The 10086-nt window shown below is 43.0% G+C and overlaps 1 protein-coding gene across 1 annotated transcript; it reads left to right on the top strand.

The window, feature by feature from the left end:
- Positions 1-3726: 3726 nt before the first annotated feature.
- clcf1 (cardiotrophin-like cytokine factor 1) lies at positions 3727-9735 on the top strand. The gene is made up of 4 exons (XM_042419594.1): positions 3727-3793; positions 6797-6951; positions 8297-8624; positions 9564-9735. The coding sequence occupies exons 1-4, from the start codon at positions 3727-3729 to the stop codon at positions 9683-9685; spliced, it is 672 nt and encodes a 223-aa protein (XP_042275528.1). The 3' UTR covers positions 9686-9735.
- The last annotated feature ends 351 nt before the right edge of the window (positions 9736-10086 follow it).

The raw sequence follows: 10086 nt of genomic DNA, 5'->3' as shown, positions 1-10086 counted from the left end.
ACAAAAAAGTCACAAAAACCCAAGATGACATCTTCAAATTGCTTGTTCCTAAACCCGGATATATTACGTTCACTATCACATGAGACAAAGAAAAGCATCAAATCTTTAAATTTCAGAAAATGTTTTGCATTTTTTGCTTGAAAAGGGTCTTAAATGATTAATTCATTTCATCAGAATAGTTACCGACTGTTAATCGGCTAATATTTTCAGCTCCGTACTGAAAAGCACTTCCTCAGAGCCGTGAGAGCTGTACTCATTTTACTTTCCACCTCTGCTTTCTCTCTTCAAGCAGAGACAGAACAGCAAAACTGAAATCCAGCAGAGCGCTCTTGTCTGATTTTCTGCTTTCGGTATTTTTTTTTTTTTTTTTTTAAAAGAGAATCCCCTGGGGTAGAGATGGGGAGTAACTGGGGTGAGGCTAAGAGTGGGGTTACGAGGTAAATTAAAAACTGTAGGTCTGACAAAGAGGAAGTAGGGAATGAGAGATGTAGATGGAGGGAACGAGTGGAGCCAATTAGTGAAAGGAAGAGAGGGTAAAGGCAATTAGGGAGAGAAAGGAAGGAGACTTTAAATGCAAGTTTGACGTTTCAGGGAGATTTAGAGAGAGAGGGAGGAAGATGAAGCGACAAAGAAACTGAAACCAAACATGGCGATAAACCCTGGAGCGACTGGAATCCACAGATTTTTAAAAAAAAAAGGCATAGATATAGTACATTGGCTTATAAGGTGAAGAGGGAGACAAACAGTGGGGAATTAAACAACGGACCTGGAGATAACGACCAGAGAGAGATGGTTGCACAGACAGTTTCTGGGCATAAACATAAATTTTATTGGATTTTTCTAAAAAAAAATGTTTTCTTTTGACTTTGTTTTTGGTTCATTGATGTTATTTGGCAACCTCAGTGTGTGTCCAGTGCCAAGAGGATCAATCGGAAATTCAGCATGAACAAACTCCAGAGGAAAGAATCTCAAGGGAGAAGAGATGGGAAAAGTGTATGTGTGTGCATGCTTTTGTGTGTGTGTGCATGTGTGTGAGTGCACAATGGTTTGTTTATATGGACTTATTCAGTGTAATGTCTGTGCATACATGGATCTACACTCCAGTGCACATTCTGGATGCATATGTGTGCACGTGTGTGTGCTCTTTTGTGTGTGTTGAGTTAGTGGAGGAATGCACATTTGATTGAGTACAGACTGCTCATAAATCTGGCCTCTAACTGTACACAGACACACAACACCGACCCTGACCCCAGACTGTCAAGCCCCCCTCCACCCCCACTACCCAATCACCCCAAACTCACCTCACTCACCCCGCTGTCAGCCCAACGCATGGCTCTGTCCACTTCCACTGTGACTCTATCACACTCAACGTCCGTCTGTTGATGCACGTGTTCGCCCGTGGCACCCTGCACAGGTGTGTTTATGTTTAGGATAAGTGTTATGAAAGAAGGCCAAATTGCCACCAGGTACAGTGCAAGAGAGTAATTAAAAAACTATGGAACTAGGAGACAAACAGGTCTGATGGGTGTTTTTCTATCAACAAAGACACAACGAGCCTCCAGCTCTGTCTCTGCCACGGTAGACACATGAAAAAATGAAAAGATGAATGAAATATTGAAAGTAATAAATATTGTTTTTATAAAATAATAGATAACAAGGGAAAGTCATTATATTTACATTATATTTACTGGTTACAGCATCTAAATTTTTAGAGATATTGAATGATGGACCCACTTTTTTCCTAATCTTGGAAACACATATCTGTTATAAAATACTGAAGTTAAAGCTCACTCTCAAACCTTTTCTGAAGCTTTACATGTCACAACCTTCTTTATTTATTTTATTTTTTACAGACATAATTGACCCTGATCAAAGCCACTTTAAATGTGCCAGTTTTTTTGACAAAAGACTAATTTTTAACTGTTGTAAAAAACAGCGAATGAAACTTGATCAGGTGTCATCACAAGACATTAGCAAAGCACTTCAGTCACAGTGGTGACACCTGATTGAGTTTCAGTTGCTGATGAAGGCTGTGGGATATGGCCACTAGCTCTGGAAAAAGATAGTAAGTGAACCTTGAGTTTATGCTGCATTCATGCAACGTTGACCGAATGGGAAGAAGGACAATAAAACTTCCTGTTATTCTGATTTGAGAGTGTTCACTTATTGTTAGTCCACGATAACTGTTAGCCTTGTAGTTACATTAGTTAAATGGTCTGTTATTTGTAGCTGTTTGTTATCAAACCACATTAAAACAAACAGCTCCCTCTGAATGAGTTGAACCACTTATATTAGTGTTAATATTTATTTAGATTTTACTAAGATGTAACTGTCAGTGAAGGCAGTTTTGCAGCCATTTAGCCAATAATCTGTTTATATGTCTGCAGGCTAGTTTTTTTCACCAAGTAGAAAACTGACAGAAATTCGTAATATCTCTAACTCAAAATGATAACTCAGAGGCTGATGTCAACATCTGTTCGCATCAGCCTCTGAGTAGCTCGTAATTATAGTCTGAACTACAATAAACATGAACGCAGCGTTAGAATATTTTATTACAGGATCTTTGTCTTTCTACAGTGAACGCGTAGCATTTTGGAAATAAACCGACTTTATAAACTGAGGCTGTGGCAACTGAAATCTGATTATAATCACATGCTTTTATAAAGTTTGAATAGGAGTTGAGATGAAGTCGAATTCAAATCGAGATCTCCCATCCAGAGGACAGTTAACTTGAGGTGACTATACAGCATGAAACAAGCCTGGATTATCAGCCTTATGTTGTCTAATATTATCTCTGGTGCAGCAGAGTAATTATAGACACCACAGACGTGTGAAGAGTGAGATGATACGTCTCCACTCCTCATCGAGCCTGCAACTCAATGACTGGTGCCTAAACTTTTTTACAAAGTCAGGCTGCAGGGCTTGATTAATGTTAAATCTAATCAAATCTTATAGTCCACTCTTATCAAAACTGTACCATAACAATACACTTTAGAGATACTAATCAAAGTCGCACTGCAAACAACTTTTTTGTGTAATTTGGTCCTGAAACATAACTTTTTCCAGTTACTGATGTTTCCTCTCTGTTTAAGACCTCCTTTCAAGTGGTTAGAGCAGTGGAGGGCAACCTCTTTTGGCACTGGAGCTAGTTTTTCCTGGACCAGACTGGAGAGATTTACTTGCACATGGTTTTCCCACAATACCAAATTATGTTTACGTGCGTGTTTAAAACCTCACATGGTGGTGCATGTTGGGAAAGATGAAATACTAGTCCTCTTGGATGGAAGTAGTACAACACCCACAAACAGTGGGTCACTGGTTTACCAAAACATTGTCTGTCTGAGAGTGTAAAATGTCAAGTGTGCTACAAGACTCTGTTTGGCCCTGAATGCAACATTACGCCCCAAAATTCAATTCTGGATCCCCTGTGCAGGGTTTAATTTTGACCTATTTGGATCCCTGAAGCTCTGACGCCCGAACCTCATGTCGAGCTCTGCTGTGCACATGGCAGCCAGACAGCAGAGTGCCACATCTGACTTTACATTAGCGAACAAACCGTAGATAAAAAATACGATCTGTTGTGAATAATGGAGCTCCCCTGCGTGTGCATATGTGTAACCTTAATGTGTGTATGTGTGCCAAAATGTGTATGAGAGTCACACACACACGCCAGTGCACAGAGGCAGGTCACGGTCAGACGTTGTAGGGAACCCCTGTGTTGCTGTAATGCAATCCTCCCACGGAGAATGTTCTGGTTTCAACCCTGCCCTGCGGAGTGTGCTCCCACTGCCAGGTACACAGACGCAGCCCCAAGCCTGCAGGGCTCACCTTGAAGTCAGGCAATATGCCGACTATATTGTAGTTACACAGTATAATATTATATAACAATAACATGGCTCTGGGTTTGAGTTATCTCAGTTTACGCCGCTCGTACAAAAGAGTTGTTGTTTTTAGCCACAGCGGAGGATGCTTTTAGACATGTCAGTCAAAACAACAAGAGACTTTCACGTCTGGCAATCATCTCCGACCATGTGGCTACAGACAAAAGGAAACAGTTTGGGTTCATTTTTGCCAAGGAGAATTTTCTTTCTCTATCCCAGGCTCCTTTTTTTCCCCTGTACCTGTTTATTACTTCTGAATGCACACTGTGTGTCCTTTTCCTCCAGGGCTGTTTACTCTGAGAGTCAGCAGGGTCGTGCTGATTTCGGGGTGTTTTGATGCCGACGGAGGATGTTCGGTTGGACAAGCCAGTGGCTTGATGAGCTCCAAATGTTCAGGCTTTGCTGAAAGATGCTTATTGCTTCTGACAGGTGATGAGGCTTCGTGGTTGAAGAGCTTGGAGGAGGCTGACGGGGGTTGTCCTAGTTGACTGATTTCAGGGTGTGTGCGGGAGTGGCCCAGGCCCAACCACAGACTTGTAGAGAATAGTCTGGGAAGACGCTTTGATGTAGCTGAAAACTCAGGTTCAACAGGTGCTATGAAGGGGGCTGTTTTTTCTTGTTTGTTCACTTTTTGTCTCACTCTGATGATGACAAGCGTTTCTAATCCTATTTTAATTGGAAACTGCCAGTTTCCCAATCTGTCATTCAATCTGTTATTAAAACTCAAGTGATTTGGTGAATACAACTTTTTTTTTTCCAGTGAGGTTGAGCTTGATATGCTAGTATTTTACTTTGAAAATCATCACAGTTACTTGTTGCTGCCATGTCATCATTTCCATTTGTAACATAATCAAAGGGATTAACCTCATGTGTCATGATTGATTACTTTGACATGCTTGAGTAGAAACACACAAGAGAGAAAACTGCACTAATCATTTTTCATCCGGCACATTTATTTTCTTCTGTGACACATTTTATAAAGCGCTTCCAGCTTTTTGTTTTACTGTAAGTAAAACAGACTGTGCATTTTTGTGTATTGAGTAGTATAGCGTAATAACATGTTTTCAAGTAAGTTTCTACCCAACCCTGTTTGGGAGTGCATGCCGATATGTCAAATATAAGTGGTTGAGTCAGAGGGAAAAAGGTGTTGACTGTTTTAGGTCAGAACTTGTTTTCTTAGAACCACCAACAATGTGTTGAGGGTAAATGTTTTGCTAGGTGTTCAAGCTATTCATTTAAAGTCCCTTATTCAAGCTGGGGGCCCGTCATGACGGGCAGATGAAAGAGAGGAAAAAAAAGGGGTAGCAGAGTGGGAGCAGTAGAGCTAATCGGGGTTAATTGGCTGCTGTTATTTTGACCCGAGGCAGAAAAGAGATAAGAGAGTTGAGAGGAGAAGAAGGAGAAAAAAAAAACGAGAGGAACGTTAAACTTAACACAGGAAGAGACAGAGAAAGGTGCAACGAGAAAGGAAAGGAAAGTTTAAGTGCAGTGGGACTAGTCGGAGGGAAGAAAGGGATTAAACCAGCGAAGCAACGGGAGGCCTGAGGTGTGTCTACGTCAGAGAAAGACAGAGTGAGCGAAAGAGAGAAACCTGACAGGGTCACACACATTGTGCAATACATATTTCACACCTGTTGAACAGCAGCACGGCAGTTTTGCCCATAATTTTCATGCATGAATCATAGCCTACCATCCGGGTGTCTGGAGGGGAGGGCGGATGAGAGAGAGCACAGAGAGGATGGAAAAGGATGACGGAGAGCAGAGACGACAAAAGAAATGTGTGCTGTGCTTGAGCTGAGGGGGCCGAGGAAGTGTTGAGAGAGAATAAAGGGAGAGAGAGTGTGGAAGTGAAAGCGTCCAGGGTGAACACGCACAGGATGGAGAGAAGTGGACGAATATGAAGTTCCTTAATGTTGAAAACCACCTTTCAGCTCCAATTTTCTCTGTTTGAAACCAGAGACAGAGGCTCTAAGAGGTTTCCAGTGTTACAACCCCACCCCCCTCACAAACACACACACACACCTACCAGCACACACACACACACACACACACACACACACACACACACACACACACACACACACACAATATCATTGTATACACTCACAGAAATGTGACTCTAATCCACATATATAATTACGGGTACAAACATTCTCACAGACACTCACACAGTAACATAAAACACCTACACAAACACTCTGAAAACTAAACAAGACCTCCACAGCAAACATACAACTGATGCAAACACATTAATGTTTGTGATTGTAAAGAAAGCCACATGTCCATGTTTTTTGGGATACTCATCAGGAATGAACATATGTGTGTGTATGTGTCTGTGCGTTGAAGCGGCTGTTTGCCTGACAGACTGGTGCATTGAACATAGGAGCCATTTGTCTGACTGTCTAAAGCTATTAAGTGAGGTTTTATTTGAAGCCAGAGTAAACCTCCGACAGCCAGAAACCGCTAAAATTAGATTGGAAATGGAAAAAGGTTTATTGGCAGTGTCAGATGACTCTGACCTAGCAATATGTAAACATACGAGGCCATCGTCATAGAGACAAAGAAATAAACCAGAATATTGTAAAAAAAAAAAAAAAAAAAAAAAAAAGAAAAGAAATCCTATAAACAGTGTGATGGTGCAGCGACTGGAGCAAAGCTTGGAAACTGTTGCTGGAGGTGATTTTTGTCTGTTGAGCTCTTAAATCATCAAATTCATTAAAAACTCAGCCTCCAACATAAATAATCACAAAATGTCTGAGAAAATGATGGCTGAGATAAATTTCACCTCGTTGTTATGATTATAAATACCTCTGCAGTGTGCTAATTGTCACTCGGACTCCCAAGATGTGTGTCATTGAAGAAACATCTCACAGTGTCTGAGTTTTAATCACCGTCTTTATGTGTCCTCTCCACAGTCCACCAAAACCACCTCGTCTTGCTATTGGCTGCTGCCATGGCAACGGCCCTGGATCCTTCCCACAACCTGGCCAGTGAGAGGAGTTCGATAGAAAGCACGTACGAGCTGACCAAATACCTGGAGTATCAGCTGAAGGAAATCAAAGATGTATATGTGAGCCACTTTTTTGTGATATCATCCTGCCTGTGTTTAATACGATCATTTATTAATTTTTATTGAAGCCAACATGGAACACAGAAATCCACGTCCTCTTCTATGTAAATGGTTTTATTGCACCTTCAGTTTTGCATACATTTACATGTGTACTGTACATATAGACAGAAAAACATGAACACCTCATGAAAGGTAGCTCAGCTCTGAATGAACTCAATTAGAATATGAATATTAAATATGAGAATTTGTGCCAAGAGTTAGAAGCTAAAATTGATGCCACTCTCATGTGGCTGCATGAAGTGTGGAACTACAGCTGGGAGGCAATTAGCTTAGCACAAAGACCAGAAATGATGGGAACAGTTAGCTTGGCTATATTTAATCCGTACACAAACTGAAATGTAAAAATGACCATTTGTGGTTTTAGCAGGAGTTACATGCTTTAGCTATTTCTTGAGCTATTTCTTTATCAGTCCACACCACATCAACAAAACTCTGGAAGTCACTGCTCCTGGCCAAGAAATGATTACACCATGTGACGTTCTGTAAAACCTCAAATTGTTTTTGCATTTCTGTTTGTTTGTGTATGGATTTAGCAAACTAGGTAGAGCCCGGGTAGCTGTTTCCCACTGCTTCCAGTCTTTATGCTGAGCTAAGCTAATTGCCTTACAGCTCTAACTTCTCAGTCAACGCACAGACATGAGAATGATTTCTATCCTCTCAGCTCATTCTTGGAAAGAAAGCCAATATGCTTATTTACCAATATGTCAAAATATGTCTTTGAAAAAAACAGAGGTGTGAGATGAGACAGTGCAGATATCATTTTATCTCCCAACATCCTATATATTTACATATCATACCATATCATCATTAAACACGCTATCATAGCTAAAAATAAGTCTGATGTGGAAAGACTGACAGGTTTTATTCAAGCCAAAGGTTTGGAAGACAAAATTAAGCCAATCTTTAACGTTATATTTTCAAGTATGCCATGCAGTTCAAATGCTGAGTTCTGCTTCAAATTTGACCTACCATAATTGTTGTAATTGTGCACACACAGTTTTCCTGTGTAACTACTTTTATGACGTTCAGTTTTACCTCTCAATAAAGTGGTTTAGATAATCTAGCTAAAGCGTTGCCTTGTTTACAACCCGTCTGAACATCTGTTCACTTGTATTTTTTTCTTGTCAGACTCCGTTGTAGTGATGTTATCATGTTTCCGATTCTCAGCAAATACTTTGGGGAGTATAGTGTTATGACAACTAATAGGAATGATGCCCTATTGCCAATAAGAATGATCCTTTAAACCTTTTCATCCTGTCCTCTTATTTCTGTTTATCTCCTCCAGCTGACTTACTTAGGCCCCCCATTCAACGAGAAGGACTTCTCCCCCCCGCGGCCCAACAGTACGGCCCTGACCCTACCCAGTGCCGCCACCCGTCTGGAGCTGTGGCATGGCCTGGAGAACCAAGCCCGGCTCGCCCAGAACCAAAAGGCCTACTCTGTCCTGTTAGCGGCTGTGAGGGAGCTTGCCCGCTCCACCCTCTGCCCCTCCCTCAAGACCTCCCTGCTGCATTTCTGCACAGGTCTCGATGGGCTGCTGGGCTCCATATCTGCACTGATGACCACTCTAGGTTACGCGCTTCCTCCTTCATCTTCAGACATAGGAAGTGATGTGAACACTGGCGGGCTGCAGTACCTTCAGAGGGGGACGGGGGGAGACCGACCAGCTCCACTGATGAGCCAGAGCCTGTACAGGTCCAGAGCTGGGACAAGGACAGAGTCCGGTCAGCGTAACAACCAAAGACATAGCGGTACGAGGATGGTCAGAGGAGAGAGGGAGGATGGCCTCACCGTGGACGTAATGGAAAAAAAGAGAGGGAAAGAGGGGAGGAGAGCAGAGGCGACCGCAGCTGGAGGAAGGAGTGGCAGATCGAGGGAGAAGGGAAGAGGAGAGAGAGGGAGGAGAGGGAGAAGGGAAGAGCCCGAGAGTTGGAAATGGGCCCTCAGCGAAGAAGGGAGAGCAGGGGAGGAGGAAGAGGAGGAGCTTGAGTGGGAGGGAGGGACAGAGACATCAGGGAGGAGGAGGCGGTTGTTGAGTATCAACGAGGATGGAGAGGAGGGAGAGAGGCAGCCTGAACCCACGGTCAGTGTGTCGTACCCGGGCACAGAGAGCACCAGCTCCCTCCTACAACCAATCATCCAAACCAACAACAACAACAACAACAACAATCAATACAGCTACAATCTCAACTTACATCACCCAGACACACTTAGAAAGGAAGATGGTGTTTATGTAGAGAGAGGGAGGGGGTTTTTACTGGAGGAGGAGAGGCAAATAGACATGGAGGGTACCTCCTCATCCTCCTCTACCTCCTTCTCTACTGTGCATCATCAGCGCCGGCCACCTCGCTCCCTCTTCTCCCCCACCCTCCAACCTCCTCTATCCACCCTCTCCCTCCTCTACCAGTTTGGAGCAGGTGAGGAGCACACCCTTCTTCCCCAGCCTGTCCCTCTGTCTTTACAAAGGGGCACCTCCCTCCTCTCGCCTCCCTTGACTCCGCTCCTTTCCTCCACCTCCTCTTCTGCCGCCTCCTCTTCGCTCCTTTCGGTGCGGCCGACGATGAACGACTTCGCCAGGAAGGTGGAGGGGTTTTGGATATTGCGAGAGCTGCAGAGCTGGCTGTGGCGATCAGCGAAGGACTTTAACCGCCTCAAGAAGAGACTCCGAGGTTGAGACAAATGAGACGCGCTGGGACACACAAAAAAAAAGACAAAACACACAAATGTGCAGTCTATTAATAATCTATTATTTGCACAAAATCGGAGTGGGAACGAAAACAAAAGCTTTAACAGACATTCGTACTTAACACATTCATTCATGCTGTACTGGAATAAGTGAATGAATGATTATTTGGCAGGTCACCAGAAGCGCTAATGGAATATAACACACACAAAGCCAACACATTACTAGCACTGTCACCCGTCTAATGCACATAGCAGCTCATTGAGCGAGACACACTGAGACTGGGCTGAGTTACCGGACTTCACGGCTCATAGATCAACAGAAATACCACTGTAGGTGGTTAGACACACACACACGCACACACACACACACACGGGTAGACTGAGTGACAG

This window comes from Thunnus maccoyii, chromosome 8, assembly GCF_910596095.1.
Source record: "Thunnus maccoyii chromosome 8, fThuMac1.1, whole genome shotgun sequence".
Taxonomy (NCBI): domain Eukaryota; kingdom Metazoa; phylum Chordata; class Actinopteri; order Scombriformes; family Scombridae; genus Thunnus; species Thunnus maccoyii.
The sequence above is the reverse complement of the archived record's forward strand: the minus strand, read 5'-3'. Positions and strand labels throughout refer to the sequence as shown.